General features: G+C 42.1%; 1 protein-coding gene across 3 annotated transcripts in view; it reads left to right on the top strand.

Moving 5' to 3' along the window:
* The window catches only part of ITPR2 (inositol 1,4,5-trisphosphate receptor type 2), a 242,940-nt gene that overhangs the window by 22,746 nt on the left and 201,900 nt on the right, over positions 1-18,294 (top strand). For all 3 annotated transcript variants that reach the window (XM_027660753.1, XM_027660754.1, XM_027660752.1), the window contains 2 exons: positions 11,226-11,296; positions 18,108-18,223. In XM_027660753.1, coding sequence (XP_027516554.1) covers positions 11,226-11,296; positions 18,108-18,223 — 187 coding nt within the window. The remainder of the gene's footprint in view (positions 1-11,225; positions 11,297-18,107; positions 18,224-18,294) is intronic.

Here is an 18,294-nt window from a genome sequence, read left to right as displayed (position 1 = left end):
GCTGTAGCAGGACAAGCTAAAAAACAAGCTAAAACCCCCTGCTGTTGCAGCTCTGGGTGTGGAGGAGCCGATTCCAAGGCTCCCCCTGTGTCATGCCTCCTGCCCAGCCTGCACCAGGCAGCTGCTTGCCCAGTGCTGTGACAGGTCCTGCTGGTGAATGGAGAAGGGGAAATGTTATTTTTTTCCCATGTATACAATGAAAGGAAATGCTGCAATAAACAGAGTGAGGTAAAAAGGCTTTCCTGGCACATTACCTTCCAACACTTCTTCATCCTGTTTGTCCCCTGCAGGTCCCACTTGGTGAGACTCTCTTGTGGGGAGGTGCTGGGCAAGGATCGTGTCCAGCACCTGAACTTCTCACAGCTGGTTCCTGCCTCTGCCAGCCCCGGGGGCCTTCCTCAGGCAGTGAAAGCCCTGCTTTGTCCTGTGAGGAGATGAAGGGCACCTCTCCCTTTGATTTGGGCAAAAGCTGGTCTCCCGCACCTTGACACGCTGGAGCTGGTGTGAAGAAGTGCTATTTCACTGCTGATTAGCAAAAGGAATAATAAAAGTGTCCAAAAATCAAGTTAAAGACAAGAGAGGTGGGTGGGAGGGTGGAGAAAGGAAATACTTCGAGATGTCTGCAGTGCTTCCTGTTTGCTTCTGAAAATTATGAGTCAGATCCCCCAGAAACAAAAGAGAGGGGTTTGAAAAATGGTGAGATGTTAAAAGAGTAATCATGCATGCATTTGTTCTCTTGGTCTTCTGGCTTTGAGAGCTGGAGGCCATTTTTCTGATTTCTCTGGGCAGTGGTGACAGCAAGGAACACTCTTTTCCTCCTCAGTGAAAGCAGAGGGGCTTTTAATAGATATTAATACAGCATCAGGAAGCACAACAATAGGAAAGATACCGAAGATCACAATATTTGGGATAAAATCTGTGATATCATCGCAGTTCTTCTACAGTTGATTGCTTTGACTTGAAAAACTTTTGCAACACGAGTTAGGTGTAACCCTGGAGCTGGTTTGCCTTTGCTTTATGGGATATATACTTTGGCACAGGAGGGAGAAGGTGCGTTGTGTATGCCCGGATTATGTTTGTCTGATCCAGAAAGAGGAACTATGCTCCTTTTTCCCAGGTAAAACACAGCCTGCATGTTTAAACCCATGGATTTTATGGGCTTTGTAGCATGAATGTTAATAAGTGTGTGTACAGCAATTTAAAGGAAAAATGAAGTGGATATCATTGTTCCACTTATCATATCACCGAGTGCAGGCTTCTCTAGAAAACGAGATTTCTTTGTTTCTCTGCCAGTTAATTCCCAGTAAATGTATGTAAGTGATAAAAGACTCCAGTTCTCCAAGCAGAAAGTGATTATTTGCAGGCGTTTTTTTCCCCTTGTTGCGATGTTGGGATAAACTGTGCAAGGAGACCTGGAAGCATTTCCTTCACCTGAAAAGAATGCTGCCAGACTGGAGGGCCTGAAAGTAAAAGGCCAAACTCATTTCTTTGGAGCAGAGCTTGTTTTTAAGACACACCTTGTTGGGTGATATAGCTGACAGCACTCTGTGGGGCTCAGCAGAGTCACTGCTGGGGGCGCAGGTGGGCCAAAAAATGTTCTGCTACATCTGTATTAAGAAATTAACATGTACTCTGGCGTGCTGGGATGCAACAGCCTGTATTCTGAGAAAGATCTGAAGCAGTTTTGGGGTGTGAACCTGCTTATTATGTCATTTTCTCACTTCAAAATGCTACTTCTGGGAAGTTCACACAAGGAGCATAGCACTGTGTGTGCTCTTTTTCCACCTTTACCTTCATGCCCACTGAGCTGCACAGAAATCGTTACTTTGCCGCATCTTGCTTTTTCTTGACTCTCCTGCTTCCCAACTCATTCCACTGTGGAAGGAGCATTTCCTCTTCAAGTTGCTGCTCTGTGCAAGTGTGTGCAGGTTGGAGCCTCTTGCCACACCTACACCCAAGAGCTGCTCCCAGCAACTGGGAAAGCAGCTCTGAGAGAACCTGGAACGGCTCCCAAAATGATCTCTCCCAGTAGGAAACTGGCTCTGCTCGGTTTAAAAACAAGTAGTAAAGTCACTGTAATTTCTCAGCTGGTTTTTGTTTGGTGGGGTTTTTTTTAACTTGCTTCACAAGAAACAGAAAAGCAAAGAGAAGCTGCAGCTGGGCCAGGTATTTTTGCTCAAATTTGTAAACATTTATTGTTGCGAAATCAAAATAAAAATAATAAACCCCTTTGTTGAGAGAACTGAAGCAGATGTTGGTGTGAAGGTATCTCTTATTATCCTTTAATAGCTGTGCACAGTTCCCATTACCATCGGTGAGAACTGGACACCTATCAAAGGGTGAGCAACCCTTGTTCAGGGAATTCCTGCAAATCAAAGTCATTGTCCCTTGAGGCAGAAGTAAACCAGCAGCAGGATTTTGGGAGCTTGGTGGTGGTTATGCTGTTAAACTGAGAGCTGCCTCCCTTTATCTGGAAGCAAATCCAGGCAGCGCCCGTAATTCCGGAGCACTACCTGGGCAAGAGGGTGGTCAGGAAAGGTTCGTGTTCCTGGTGGAAAGCCCGGGTTTGTCCCTGGTTCTAGGATATAAAACACCATGTGGAAGGGGGCCATGGCTGATGGGGGCTCAAGATGTGTTGCATGAGTGTGGCTGGCCTTGAAGATGGTCTCTAAAGGAAGGTACTCAAAGGATATCAAAAGCACTGGGTCAGATGCTTCGTTGCTGTAGAAAAGGGCTGTTTGACTAATTTCAGTGGAATTCCACATGTTCACACTGGCTTGGGACTTGTCACCATTGAAAAGCCTTCCTTCATTTGGTATCCTGATATATAACAGAGTTTGTAATATGGAGTGGTTTGGTATTTGTATTATCTAAAAGAGGGAACTTTTTATTTAAAGCTAAGCAAAAAATTAGGCATGTAAATTTTGCTGTTCCTGTGTGAAATAAACACTGCAAAATGGGGAAAATATCAGCATTTTGATCGAGCCATGTTTTCCATGCACATTTTTACGTAGGGTGACGTGGATTTTCACTGTTTGTGTTACAAAATGGCGAAAGAACTTAGCTTGTTTTCCAGGATTTATGTTCCAGCTTGTGTTTGTAGGATTGATAATGTGTGTACATATTTGTGTATGTACCTGCTTGGGTATGTATGTGTTTGACTCTGTTGTTGTCCCAGAAATTGTAAATATTTGTTACAGACCTTACAGAAGCATTTGGGGCTGGTTTGTCTGCTTAAGCAGCAATATTTTTACATTGTGCTGTTTCAGCAAAGTTTCCTAATTCTCTCCTTTTGCTTATGATTCCTTTCCACAGTAAGTGGTGCTGTTTTGATGAGTAGGTGTGACTGCCTTCATTACCATTTTCAGGGATGAAGTCACTTTTTGATCACTGGACAGATACTGGCGTTTCTCAGCAGCGTTTTTCTGGGTAAAAGTTTCTCTCTGGTTTCATTAAATGCTGTTAACAGTGAAAAATTCAGCCTTTCTGACTCCCTTTATTAGCACATTATTCTTGAAGCCTTCCTTTCAAGTGGCCATTCACAAATATATGTGATGTAGGTATAGGCAAAGCTGAGAGAAAAAACGCACAAATTCTGGTGCAAACTGCACATAGAATTTCTTTTGATTGTGCTTATTTTTTCTCCACTGCTGGCTCAGCTTTGCTGTCTCTGACTGAATAGGTAACTCTGCAATGAGTTCTGCTTGTCTACTTGATTTTGGGAGCAGTGACCTCTTCCCTGAAGTCACTGTGTGCCATGGAAATTTAAGCTACTCAGTCTGATAGGGACTGATTAGCGAACTACTTGCCTAAAATTCACGGCAGGCTCGCACAGTCTTAAAAATCCCGTTTTTAGTTAACACTGGTCCCAGTGTCAGTGTTTCTAATGTATGTTAGATCAGTATACATAATAACTCTGTTTTACACTGAGAGAGCTGAGTTGCAGACCTGTTATGGGTAATTGTAAGTTGGAGTTAAAGTTGTAAGCAGAGTGAAAGTCACATGTTTAATCTTGAGTTTCTGATTTACTTCTAAGTGAGCGTTTTGTTTGTGCTGGGCCAAATCCTAGACTTGTTACACAATGTTTGTGTTCATTGTGTAGCTACCTGGAGTAAGGATTAAGTAGAAGAGCTGCAGAAGTGAGTTGTATTTAAAAAGGTCCACGAAGGACAATTCAGTGTGAGATGCTGATGCTGCTCCTTCTTTAAACTTCACACACACACCCCCAGTGCACTCGTGCAAAGGTAGGATCACTGGGGTGAAAACTTGGCCTCAGAGGGACATCACTGGAAATTTTGTCAGTAAGTTCAAAGAGAGCCAAGATTTCACCCAAAAAAGAAAATGTTAGTAATGGAAAAATTTTCCAGTGTTCCAGGTGATGTGTATTAGTGGGTCTGTGTTCTGCAAGCCACTGCTGCCTTCAGAAAGCTTTCCTAATATTCACTTTATCCTTTCCATTTTTTAGCTTTAAAAGAATTTCTTAATACAAACTTTGTCCAAGAGAGTGTTTTCCTGGGCAGGTGTTTTCCAGTTAAACGCCTTCAGGCTCTCGCAACATCCCTGTGTGACAGATTCTTACTTTTCATGTTTAAAAAAAATAGAAAAGAAAGAAACAAAGGAAGAAATGGGCCATTTCCTTAGGTTTATGGGAATGTAATTTGTTTATCAGAGACACTGAGACAGACTGAAGCCAAAACACACCTGGGAGCAGAGCACCAGGATTTTGGAGTAGTGTAGCAGGACTTTTTGTGACTGGGAAGCGAGCTGAGTGGGATGGGCTGGCACGCCTCCTCTCACTGCCAATTCCCCATGGAATCACAGAGTCGGAAGGGACCCACAAGGTTAAGGCCAACTCCTGGTTCTGCACAGGACACCCCAGGAATCCCACCATGTGCCTGAGAGCTTTGTCCAAACACTTCTTGGATGCTGAAGCTGTGACCATTTCCCAGTCCCCTTTTGCCAGCAGAAAATAGATGTGCTTGGCAGCACTGAAAAGTGACTTGATATGTATTGTATTGATGTGAGGATCTTGAAAATACTGTGCAAATGTTTATTTCCTTGGCAAAAATGAGGATGTCCAAGCCAAGCTCAGCACCATTTTCCTCATGCAGGAATGGCTTACCTGTGATGCAGTCCAAGAAAATTGCAAAACTGAGACTAAAATCTGAGAACAGTGTTTTCTTCCCCCCTTTTAATTTCCAAATAGCATTTTATTCTTTCGTAATCCTTTATTTTAGCTCAGTTCTTATAATTTAATTGAAATTGCACAATGTTTTAAATGTAAATATAACTATGGAAAGGGATAAACAAGTTCTACTGAACAGAAGCTTTTGCAAGCTAAAAGCCTGACTGGATATAACACAATACAAAAGAAAAACAAAGTGACATTCAGGATTTATAACTGGATTGCTTAATTGAACAGGAAAAATCTCTGCTTTTATTTTTCCCCCCTCTGACATGCAAGCCTGCAGGTACAGTTACAAGAATATGTGAATGCACCATCAGATAAGGAAAAAAAAATTAGGGCTAATTATTTCTGTAGTTGTTAATGTAGTTTTGTTTTCCCAGAGTAAGGGTATTCATTTAACAGCTTCTTTTCTTTCAACCTGTGTGAAGCTTTGTGTTTGCGGCAATTAAAATTTGTTCAGAAAGGAAAGGATAAAGTTCCTAAAATCTGGGGCAGGCAGGCATTAGACTTTCTGGTCTCTCTCTGTGCTGCTGCACTTTGTTGGCATGTAGAGCAGTTCTTTAAATGTTGTTCACTGTGGTCCTCCTGTTTATCAAAAGCAATTTTTAGCATGGAATCTTCCTAAATGGTACAGAGATTTAATAGCCCTGCTATAAGTGCAAGGAAGATCCTTTTTATTTTCTTAATGTAGGAGGCCCTGAAAGATCACAGATGTGAAAAGGTGACGGTGAAAAATTTTGGCTTTGCAAAGAGACAGGAAAAAGGACAAATTCCATATAGTGGGGCTAAATCATAGAGCTGTAAATCTCTTGAAACAGGACTGGTAGTCAAAAAGGAGTGTGAACTCACATTTTGGGAAGGGTGAGGTAGATTTTTGGCAGGAGACTGCTTGAAGCACACAAGAAGTGGGCTGACCTAGATGCCTGATAAGAGACTCAGTGAAATGAAAAGTGGGTGGACTTGGAGAAGAACTGGGTGGACCTGATTGTTTTGGCACTTAGGTATTTGATGCTTGATTTCCAGGGCAGCAAAATTTTAATTACTTATTGTTCGTTATTGGTTGGTTTCTCAGTGGCATGACCAGCAGCTCTCTTCCCAGTGCTTCCTGAGATGTTTGGAGCACAGAAGAGGCTTTGTGGGAAGGGAAGAAGTGTCTTGGGTGGCAGGAGCTCTGGAGAAGTGTTTCCGATGAGGAGGTTGTGTGTGGGAAGGGATGTCTGAGGAGCAAAGCAAGGGAGGTTTTGGGGGCTGCTCCATGAGGGGATGCCAAGGTTATGTGGTTTTGGGATGTAACCTCAGCCTGATTTGTAAACTGATGTTGAACAAAGATGTTGCTTGGCTCTGCTGGCAGTTAAAATGTCCAGTTCCTCTTGCTGATGCCTGTCATTCACTTTTTCCCCTCTTCCTGCTGCTGTAAGGCCCTACTCTCAATTTAAAGAGAGTAAAAGGTGAACAACTGTGTGTATCTTAGATTGAAGCCATTGCCTCTAACTTAGTTTATTCAGCTTTTTAAGGAGTACAATACTCCGTAGTACAATACTGCAGAGAGTCCTGACTCTTCTCATCCCCATGTGTAATAGTGAGACATCAGTAGCTAGTCTTGTATTTTTTAATAAGTTAACACACACACACACACACACACACACACACACACACACACACACACACGTATATGTAGTTACATGTGTAAGAGAGTCTGTGTCCTTGTGTGTTTGTTTAGGTAGTGTTTTACTTAATAATATTGACTATAATTTTTGGCTAGAAATTCTGATAGTAGGAACAGACAAAACACATCTCAGGATGGTGTTTTTAAAATTGAAGGCACAAAGCTTGGACAAATGATATTTTGAGGATGCTTTCTTTGACAATCTAAAAAGCATCTTATGAGAGAGACTTAAAATTCATGAAACCCATCATAATTCCTTTCCTATATTTTTCTTGCACTGGTTTTTGTTCTTTCAGAATGCCACTGTATCTCAGTAGTAAATCTGAAATAATGTTGTGAACAAGCTTTCTAGGATTATGGTTATACAACTGTTCCTTGACTCTTGCACTACATCGACAAGTTCCTAGAAACTGTGGTATATTTACCTGTGTTAGGCAATCAGGGGATCTTGTAGGGCATGAAGACTTCCCCAACATATATGATTCATACCTATAAACCCAGGGACCATTATAGACTCTTCTGCCAACACACCTTATCAGTTACACTGATACCACTTAGTCCTGCTCCTCCCATCACTTTGTCCTTACTCCTGCTTTCACAGCCAGTCCCCACTGGTTCTTCACAGATTCATTCTGTTTTTTCCTTTCAGTGCAAGTCCCTATAAAGTTGCTCTACCTGGCGGAAAGATTCAGTGGGAATTACTGCAAATTATTGTTTCCAGTGCCCATGGAGCAGAGCAGTGTTAGAAGCTGTCTGGGAAGTCTGAAGTTGTTTGTATTAGACAAGTCCTGAATACAAATGATGAATAGTTTTGGGAGAAGTTGATCCTGTCCTTTTGTTGCTGAAACAACAAAAATGAGAGGCACTGCATTTGAAACTGCTTGTAAATGCATTTACACAGGTGCCACCATGGAGTGCATTGCTGTGAGACATTACTGACTTGAATGGAATACACATGTGGGACTTTGCATGTGGGGAGAAGGGACAGATTTAACTCCACCAAATGAAGGGAGAGGAGAGAGGTGCAGAACTCTAGAGGTCTGTGCTTTGACCACTTTCCAGGGTATGATGCACTATCCTGGCTAATGCCCAGGAAGTTCCACCTGAAGAGGAGGAAGAACAACTTTGCTGTGCAGTGACCGAGCACTGAACAGATTGCCCGGAGAGGGTGTGGAGTCTCCTTCACTGGGGATATTCCACAACCATCTGGACACAATCCTGTGCTATGTGCTCTGGGATGACCCTGCTGGAGCAGGGAGGTGGGACCAGATGCCCCACTGTGGTCCCTTCCAGCTTGACCCATTCTGGGATTCTGTGATGGTAATGGAGAGTTTAAAGCTGCTGACTCTGTGGAGCTGCACAGCTTAACTCCTGGGCATTGCATCATGATGAGGAGCTGCCCTTACTTCCCCTGGAGGGAGTGGAAAAACTTCCCTGGCTTCAGTGGGACAATGGCTGGGCATCTACGACAAGCAGTCTGGTGAACGTTGTTACTTTCAGACTCTAATTCTGCAATTAGTGAATACAAAGGGCCCTGCATAAAGTCCAGGGCTGGAATTACCACTTTGACTTTCCCGATGATTTATCTGAGGCATCAGGGAATTGCTGTATAACTTAATTACCTCAGCACTCCAACAGTTACTTGGAGGCATTGTGCATAAACCAGGTATTTATTGTGCTCAGGGAAGAACCTGCACAGCTAAAAATCATATCATGCATGTGCAGGGAAATCCTTTGTGATTTGAATGCTGCCAGTGTATGAAGAACTAAAACACAATCATGTATAGCCAGGTGCTGAATGACAGTGGAGAGCACAAAGCAGTATTGTCTGCAGCCCAGGTCAAGAATTAAACAAATTGAAGTTTGTCAAAGCTTCTCTGGTGGTATCATGGTCAAATGGCTTGAATATTGGCGTCATAATTTGGATTAGTATTTAAATAGCTTGCAAATGTGATAGTATAATACAGTAATTCCTGCCTTTATCACAGAAGACTAGTCTGGTGAACTTTGGCCTCCTATGCAAAGGAGCAAGGGAGTGATCTGAAAACATGCTGTGCTGTGGTCTGACAGACACCACAGATGTCCAGGACCTTTGTAGCCAGGCCTGTTATTTGGTTCACACATCTCAGATGGATTTGTGTGCAGGTTACAAAGGTCTCGAATTGCTGATTGTTTAACGCAGCCACCTACCAGGCCTCAGGAGCAAACCAACAGCTGCTTTTGGCTCGGAATAAAAGTGGGATTCGAATATTTTGAATTGTGTATCAGAGGAAGTGGTCTGTGTTTGGAAGAGCCTCTGCTCTTCCAATCTACAGAGCAGGCTGAAGTCTGGTATCCTGTGCAACTCAGCTCTCGCTACAGCATTGTAATAAGCACCTCCATAGTAAACAAGCAGCTGTTGAACTCTTTGGAGGTAATACAGCTGGAATACAGAATAAATGACATTATGTGGAAATTCTGGGGATTAATTTGTTGGAAGACTGCTAACTGGACAAAGCAATGCTTTATTTTTTTGTCATGTAAGAAACAGAGGTGGGAGAAGCTGAGGCACTGAGCAAAGGCTCAGGAGGTGATGTTCCTGCTCTCTCGTGCCACATGTCAATTAAATTTTCTGTGCTCTCATTTAATGTCTACAGGATGAAAGTAGCAGCAATTCCTTTCTCCTTTGTGTTGTCTGATGTCTTTGGTTCCTGATGGCTACAGAAGTCATTTATGGTCCTTATCTTTGTGCTTTTAGAGAATGCTTGAAGGCGAGTGATTGATATTTAATTGTTTCACATCTGTTTTCTGAAAGGCCAGCACGTTTGAGCACTGCAGCTGACTGGCTCAGGGTGTGCAGGATCTCGGTATTCTCAGCACTGACACCTTGTTTTTTATATGCTTTTTGGTACAGCGACATGCCATGATGAGAGTTTTGCATTTCATCCACAGTTGTAGTTGTCGCAAGGGTACGCAAGATGTTCCTTGTGAATTATGGTTGGCTTTCAACATGTTGTCCTCCATCCTGACAGTGCTTGAGGTCAAACCTTATAGGTTCATCCTGAAAAGCCTTTCAGGGATTTTGTTGAGAGTGGGAAGTACTTTTTGGCACTAAAATCCTTTGGCAAAGCTTCTTTAAGGTGATGCTTTAAAATCACCTGTGTGTGACTCCAGGTTTTAGATGCTGTTTGTAGAAAGCTTTGGCCCATTAGATCGTGGACAGAGGGCATCTTGCAGGACTGACTCTTTATGAGTCCTGGTTTCCAAACCTCACTTTTTTCTTTTTAAGCCTGGTCTAACCTAGACTGTGAAAAAATACAACTCCATAAGGTTGCCTGCTTGCTCCTGGAATTGTTTCTTCAATTCCCCTTCCTTGCTGACACCTCACATTTGCGTCCAAGTATGTTCTGGGGTTGGAGCTGCTGATTTCCAAAATTCTTTGTCATTTTTGGCTCCTGCTTCTGGGGAGCTGCAGCCACAGTGGGTGATTTGTCATCAGTCAGCTTGGTAGAGGTGGAAAATTCATGGGCATGCTGTGGGATCAGCCTTGGTGCACTCGTGCCTAGATGCAAAGCCTTCACCAGCTTGAGTGAAAACATCTATTGTGTAATTTGGCTGAGGCCAAATTGTGCTTTTTCTGGCAATTTCAACAAAAATGCTGCTAAGACTCTTGCTGTGAGGTGGCAGGACAGTAGTATGTCCTTAAACATGATTTTCCTGAATAATTGTTTGAAATGGGCAAATTATTCATAGGGTGCTTCCTGAAAGGAAGCTGAATTTATGTTTAGGAAGTTCTGAGATAAGTTTAACAATTCATACTTCTTAATTTTATTATTTAACTTCTAAAATATTGCAAGAAATATAACAGATATGTTATTTAGATTTTCTGCTGTGAATTAAAGTAAAGCTTATTCATTTTAGCAAAGGAAAATGTCCTGGGAGTTTTGATTGGAGCTGAACCTTAATTCTGCATTCCTCCTCAGAGGAAAGATTGGAAATGGTGAAGAAGAAAATCCGGCAACTTCAGAAAAACAAACTGTTTCTAATTGAGGGTTAATGGGCTCTTATGAAGGAAAACAAGAATTTTACATGTATCATCAGTGTATGTGGTGTAACAAAAGGGACTTCCACTGGTTGTAAATGAAGTGGGATCTGAAACACAGGCCACAGTTTAATACAGTGGAAGAAATCCTCTCTCTTGAAGGAAAATTTAGAGTTTTCTTTTCTTAGTTATGCTTAGTAACTGAATAATAGAGTTTCTAAGGTATTTTTTGCATTAAATCAGAGAACTGTGTAAGTTTTTGTCTCTGTGTTGTGGCAGGGGTGTCTCTGTATTTATATACACTGGTGTCTGTTCATCTTAATGAATGTAATAACTTTTTGTTTTTCTAGGTTAGTGGATGACCGGTGTGTGGTTCAGCCAGAGGCTGGTGACCTTGCTAATCCTCCAAAGAAGTTCAGAGGTCAGTAACTGGGGATAATTTCTCTTTAATGACCAATCGGTTCATGTTCCAACTCCTTGAGCACTTTACCTTACCAGATGTGTGACTTCCCAGATGGTTTGTGAGCACGCTGGGGAAGTTTCGAACTGGCATGTGAATGACAGATTTTGAGAGCTAAATACAAAACTTACCAAGGCACAAGGGGCAGTAAATGGGAAACAAGCTTGCGAGGTCCAAAACTACTTGAGCTGCTGGATTATTTATCTTTTAAAGATAAGACAGCATTTGGAAGGACTACCCCCACATTTTTTTGTCAGCTTTTTGTTTTGCGTTTGCTTAAAACCGTATCTGATTTTTTTTCAATTGACCTTGTAGATTTGGATAATTCTGCTGTTCTGCTTATTGGAAAAAAATAACAGTGCACTGACAACATGTGGTTTGTACTCCTTGAGTGCTAAAAAATACTCTTAACCATGCCAAAGCAGAGCCTTACTAGACCTCCTTTGGCTTAAAAGGGCTTGGATTCACACCAGTTATGGAGGGCAATGAGTTTCATGGCTGCTTGTATTTATTTTAAATGATTTTTAAGGTCCCTTCCATCCCAAACCTTTCTATGATCTCGAGGAGTTGCACTGACATTCTTAACTTTATTATTTTATTCCTAGTGTTTCTGTATATGTTATTATTGCAAAAAAAAAAGGGCATTTAAACCACTGAGAGACTGAAATTCTGCTTTCCCAGAGCATTCAAGATTTTTTTCCATTACAAATTCAGGAAACATCAACAGTTGGTTCCAGTTCCAGCTGTGAGCATTCAGCCCATTGGCAGATCTTGGAAATTGAGAAAGTGAGAATGTGTACTTAGGAACTAGGAGTAATAAATTTCAGTCACTTGCCAGACTAACTCCATAGCAGAGATGGGGATGGCATCCAGTGTGGCTTTCAGGCTACCTGAGTGTGATTTCATCCTCTTGCTGCCTGGAAATACTTTTGTAAATCACGGTTTCCAGGTTGCACAAAATTTCGAGTCGGGATCCTCGGACAGTTTTCTGTCTTTGGGCTATCCTGATGTGTTCCCACAGAGGAGCATATCCAGGATTTTAGATGAGACCAAGGTCACTGGGAAAGGTTTGTGATGGTATAATTGAAGAATACACCCAAGTATCTCCAATCTGAACAGTGGTTAAAGGCGCAACCTTAATTTTTTCATCGGCTGGTGTTTGAGGGATTGATTTTATAACTTCAGAACAGGAGAGTTCTTTTATTGCAGTTCTGTGTTGTTAATTTCTAACTTCAAAAGGCAAAGATGGGAAAAGTTGATAATGTTCTGTGTTGATTTTTTTGGAGGTTTTTTTGTAAGTGATTTCAACAGCCTCAGGTGTGTCCGGGCACTTTGCTGCAGGGTGAAAACTTGTTGAACTGTAAGCACTAATGCCTGGTCAGCAGTGGTGGCAGTACATGTGGAGGTAGAACAGATGTCAGGAGGGGATGAGCCACTGCCAAGATGCACAGCTGTTTGCTGCTACTGCTGCTGGGGAGAGCAGGGGCTGCACTCCTGTGTTACATCCCAGCTTCTACAGGGGGATGTTTTCTTTTAGTTGTAGACTGTTTTGGCTCTGTTCTCTGTTGCAACCTCTGTCTCTTGCCTGCATAGCATATCCCTTTATCTCTAGCTGCCTCTGCTCCCTCTTCTCCACAGCACTTAACCTTTCCTCCAACTCAGATCCTCCTCTTCTTGGGGATCCCCTCTTGTCCCTTTCCCTTCCTGCCCCAAAACCTGTTAGTAGCTACTTTCCTCCTCCCCCATGCTGCCTCTTACCTCCCTTTGCAGCCTCTCTTCCAGCTGCTCCTTAGCTCTTTCTAGCTTATTGTGCACCCAGATGTCACTTAATTTTGGTATTGCCAGCATTGTAGTAGCATGAAAATTTGGATTAACTGCAACATAAAGTCACAGAATGGTTTGGGTTGGAAGAGACCTTAAAGATTATTTTATTTTACCCCCTGCCATCGGCAGGGACACCTTCCACTGGCCCAGGTTGCTCAGAGCCCCATCCAACCTGGCCTTGGACACTTCCAGGAATCCAGGGACAGCCACAGCTTCTCTGGGCAACCTGTGCCAGGGCCTCCCCACCCTCACAGGGAAGAATTTCTCCCTAATATCCAATCTAAACCTACTTTCTGTCAGTGTGAAGCCATTCCCCCTTGTCCTGTCACTCCATGCCCTTTTTAAAAGCCCCTTGCCAGCTTTCTTTAGGCCTTCTTTAGTTACTGGGAGGTGCTATAAGGTCTCTAACACCTGTAGGAGAAAATAAATTGGTGAAAAAGTGAGTTTTGTGACCTTAATTGATACAACCCACCACTCTAAAACGTATTGTTAGGGGCTGCATCCAGTACCATATTCCTGCTGCTTTGGGTAATCAAGATGTACTTGGGAGGGTGGCTGCAGCAAAAATAAAGCCATTGTTTGGATGTTTTCTCTTTCACCTCACAAATAAAATTCCAAGTGTGGGAATAGCAGGAGTTTTGCTGGGAGCTCAGCAGGAACATTCTGTCTAACTGGGAGGTAGTGCCTGGTGCCACAGAGGCGTCTCTGTTGCAAAAGCACCCAAAAGCACATCTCTGCCATGCTTTGTTAAATTTTGTAGCTCTGCTTAGAGCACTGAGGCAAAAGAGTTGCTAAATGCTGGTCCTTTAACTAAGAAATGTAAGCAAAATGCATATTTTTCTCCCTAAGCATCTTCTGGGAAATAGCCTTCAATTAAAACAGCAAAGTTAATAAATGAAACAAAAACTGCTTTAAGTTCATTCTTGACATTAAAAGAAGACTTAAGCATGAATGATTACTTGAATGATTAGACATAAGCAACTGAAAATAACATCTAACAGCAGGATGAGTGGGGCCTCTTCAGTAATAGGAACTGCTGTCTACATGGTTTACAATGTTTTTATCACTGAGAGCTGAACTGGCGTTGATTTGAGGTTAGAGCATGACCTGGGAGTCAGAGAAGTATGAGAAAAAAACACATTTCTAACAAGATGTTTAGATTTCAAGGACTGACTCTGAAAATTAACATCAGAGGACTGTGCTTGGTCTTTTTTGGTTATACTTTATCAACTCTTTCCCCAGCGGAAGAAAAAAAAAACAACCCAAAGATTGCGGTTTTGAACTATTTGTATGTCTCCTACAGAGTTCACTCAGAGAACAAATTAAGGTACCGAGCTGTTGGCCTGAACTGAAAGCCTATGAAAAGAGGTGTCTCAAAATAGCAGTTTCATTTTTGTCATGTGTTTACTTTCTTTTTTTTCTTGAGTGGGTGGTTGCTATTCTGGTTGTTTTGGAACACCCCCCAGAACAAGGTGTTGTTCAGCTGAGGAAAGATGTGGTTGCTTTTCATTTTGTGTCCACACGAAGCAACTGTGGTCCCAATTTCTCCTTCAGTCACACTGGGATGAACCTGGAGTGGCTCTGTGTTCGCATCCAGATTGGTATCAGTGCACAGGAGGGCTGAATTTGGTCCCATACGTGTTTCCTGAAGTCTGATGAAAAAACCACCAAACTTTTTCCTTGTTTTGCTGTTGTATTTAAGAGACTGATCAAGCCAGGTGCTGCTTGTCCTAAATCAAACTGGAGCTAGTGGGAGCCAAAGCATTTATTGCTGTGATGGAAATGCTGCAGGGCCAGGTTCACAGAGATTAGGAAGAACAGTGTGTGCCAGAAGTCGTGTACCTTTGAAGAACAGCCACATCACGAGCCACAGAACTGCAAGTTTCCTCAGCCTGTGACCTTAAACGCGCTTCAGCTTAGTACTGTTATCTCCAATAGGAAACACTTTGAGCTTCCAAGGTGTAAAATAGAACAGATAAGACCTGCTGGTTGGTCAGATTTAGCAGCTCGGAGAAAGGAGCACCGGTCTGCCCATTATTTGTTAAACAGACCTAAGTTTGTACACTGATTTAAAATTCTTTACGTTTTGTACCCCTTTTTCTTGAGGCATCTGCAATGAGAGTGATGTTTGAGTTGCCAAATATCCTCTCTTTTTGAACTATTAGTCTAAGCTTTTTCTTACATTGTTCTTTCCTCTTCTCTCCCTTCCATTATGTATGTTCTGTGCTCTCTCCTTTCTTCCTCCCACCTGCCATTTTCCTTTTTACTTGCTTTCTACATACTTTTGGTTTATTTTTGTGATTTCTACCTGTTTCTCAATTCCATAATTGCTTTCATTTGCTTCTCAGACTCCTGACAGCTTTTTTCCTTGTCCTTCTTAGGACTCTTCTTTGCCTCACTCCTCATTTTCCCCTTTCCATTCTCACTTTAGTTCTTTTTCATGTTCCTGTATTTTTTTTTTCCAAAACATGTAGATTTGTACACACTGTGATTTAATAGCCACATCACTTCCACTTACCCATTTCTCAGCCTGCTGCTTTTGGTAAAGCCATGTGATAATTTCTCTGGTTCTGCAAATCACAGAAATCTTCCATTGTGGGCAAGAGTTGAATTTCTAACACTTAAAAAAACCCAAAAAACAAGAGGGGGAAGGGAGAGAAAGCATCTAACAAATATTGTTCTAAACCATCTTTATTCAATATCAAGGAGCATTTAAAGGGCATATAGGAGTTATTTTCCTTTTCAGACCTCCTGAGTGTAGTTACTATTTGTTTATCTTTGATAATACCTATTTAATTAGAGTCCTCAGGAAGAGAAACATTTATGTAAAACCCCATAAAGTAATGAATTAGGAACTAGGATTATCTGAGAATGTCTGGAGAAGTTAGAAGAGATGGTCTGTTTCATCACTGGGTTGCTGGACTGACCTCCAGGAGGGCTGAGCTCTTCATCTACTGTGTGTGCTGGAAAGTTGCTTTATAATCTTATGCTCCAGTTTCTCTTTATTTCCCTGTTTATGTAAATTACAGCATCTCTAGGGCATGCACTGTTCCACACCCCCATGATGTTTAGGATCATGAAGCTTGAATTTACATAGTATCCTATTGTTACTGTAATAAAAGAAGTGTGTGTGGGGGGAAACAAACCAGAAAAAACTAATAAGATGACCCACTTTTAATGTATCTGGAATCCTAAAAAACAAAATCAAAAAGGAAAAAGCTTGTCTGGAAGCAAATAATTTAGTCCATAAATTGAGAAAAATACAATTGAAATAATAATGATTTTAAAGAAGTTGGAAAGCACTAGACTGGAAGTCAGGAGAGCTGTATGCTGCTGAGGTTATCCAGCCCCTGCTCTACATTTCCTTTTCCTTGAGAACTATCATCAGGAAAAATTCACCCACCTTTGGAAAGAGGAGCCCCACAGCAGTGACTGCACATCCGTGCACATTTTGGGTTCCTCTGCAGAGTGGGAACACTCTGAGTCTCTGCAGGAGAATGGGAAGCGCTGTGTTTACTCAAGGAGCAGGATGTGTGGGGAGTAACTGAGAAATGAAGACTGGTCCTATAAAAAGAAGGTATTGTTACTTCAGAGAAATAAATGTTTCATGAAGCCTTCTGAGAAGGCACGTTTAATTATAGATTACACAAAATAATAGCAGAGGTTTTAAGAGCTGAAATCCCGATAATTCAAGTAAAATCTCCTACAACACACAGTAGGATTTAATGGTACACCACAGTTTGTAACATTTTTTTCCCCTCCTTGATTTCCAGGATATTGTAAAAATTACCTGGGAGTTATGTACTCTAGATTGCATGATATAATTCCCATTATAAATGGTCCCCTTTGAAATGAAACCAAACACCTTTGCAAGGTGGCTGGGCTTGCTTTGATAAGGATTTGTAACACTTTTTCCTGGGAACAGCAACTCAGGGCTGCCATGAGAGAGCAAATCTGTGAGGACTTGGGGTCAGTGCCAAGGAAAGTTCTGCCACTGGTGGTAATTCTGTATGAACAAGCTTTGCCACTGGGAATAGGGGGTGGATTAGTCTCCAGACAATGCTTGGCCATCTGTGACAGTTAAGTATGGAAGGCTAATAGTTTGGGATAGGCCTTCCTTTGACATCTGTAGTTTGCAGCCCATTTGGGGAAGAGTTTCACTCTATAACACACAGGCAGTCCTGTATGTTCTTACCAGTCTTACAGCTAAACTGTTTTTCCTGTCACCAGTTAATACATGTGGTGTGTGAAAGGACACCAACATTTGCTAAGGAAAATGTCTTTCAAGCCTGACCTTTAGACCAGCTGGTGATTGGGACCATGTGAGACTAGGTATAGTTTATCGTTCTAAAAGTAGTCAGCTTTGGACGAATCATGAGCCTCTATTTCCAGTTTATAGGACTGTCACTGGACAAAATAAACCCCAAAGTCAGGGAATTTCACAAAATTCAGTTTATTGCCAATTAACATGACCTTTCAATTACTGACTGCAGTCTCCTCAGGGTGTACCTGCTCCTCTCTTGTTTGCACAGCCACCATGCTCAGGTGGTTCTTCCCTCCTTACCTGCTTTTTCCCTCATCTGTTGGATGGTGGTGATGTTCAGATTGTGTCACTTTGATATAAAAACCCCAAACTAACAGCAAAAACTTAGTGAAGGTGCGCAGAGACCTAAACTCCGTGTTAACCTCCTTGGCGGCTTGTAGGTGAATGTGAATGAGTGAAATCCTTGTTTTCAGCAGTGTCAGAAGGAGTTGGGCAGCCAGGGGGACATCAGGATTGTCATGTCACCCTGCTTGTGATGTCACTGCCATCAAGCTGTTTGGTGGCTGTGTTTAAACACTGGTACCTAGACATTTCTGGGCAAAGAAAACCAACCAAAGCACACTTACAAATGGAGGAAATGTCTTTCAACAGGACTGAGGAGTGTTTCTTTCAATCTCTCCCCAGACTGCCTTTTCAAGGTGTGTCCCATGAACAGATATTCAGCCCAGAAGCAGTACTGGAAAGCCAAGCAAGCCAAACAAGGAAACCACACTGAAGCAGCACTGCTGAAGAAACTCCAAGTAAGAGACATCTGTGTTTGTAATCTTATCTCAATCTGCAGGCTGTGGAGTTACAATGGCACGAGAAAAAA

This window comes from Corapipo altera, unplaced genomic scaffold, assembly GCF_003945725.1.
Source record: "Corapipo altera isolate COAL_440 unplaced genomic scaffold, ASM394572v1 239, whole genome shotgun sequence".
NCBI classification, from domain to species: domain Eukaryota; kingdom Metazoa; phylum Chordata; class Aves; order Passeriformes; family Pipridae; genus Corapipo; species Corapipo altera.
The sequence above is the reverse complement of the archived record's forward strand: the minus strand, read 5'-3'. Positions and strand labels throughout refer to the sequence as shown.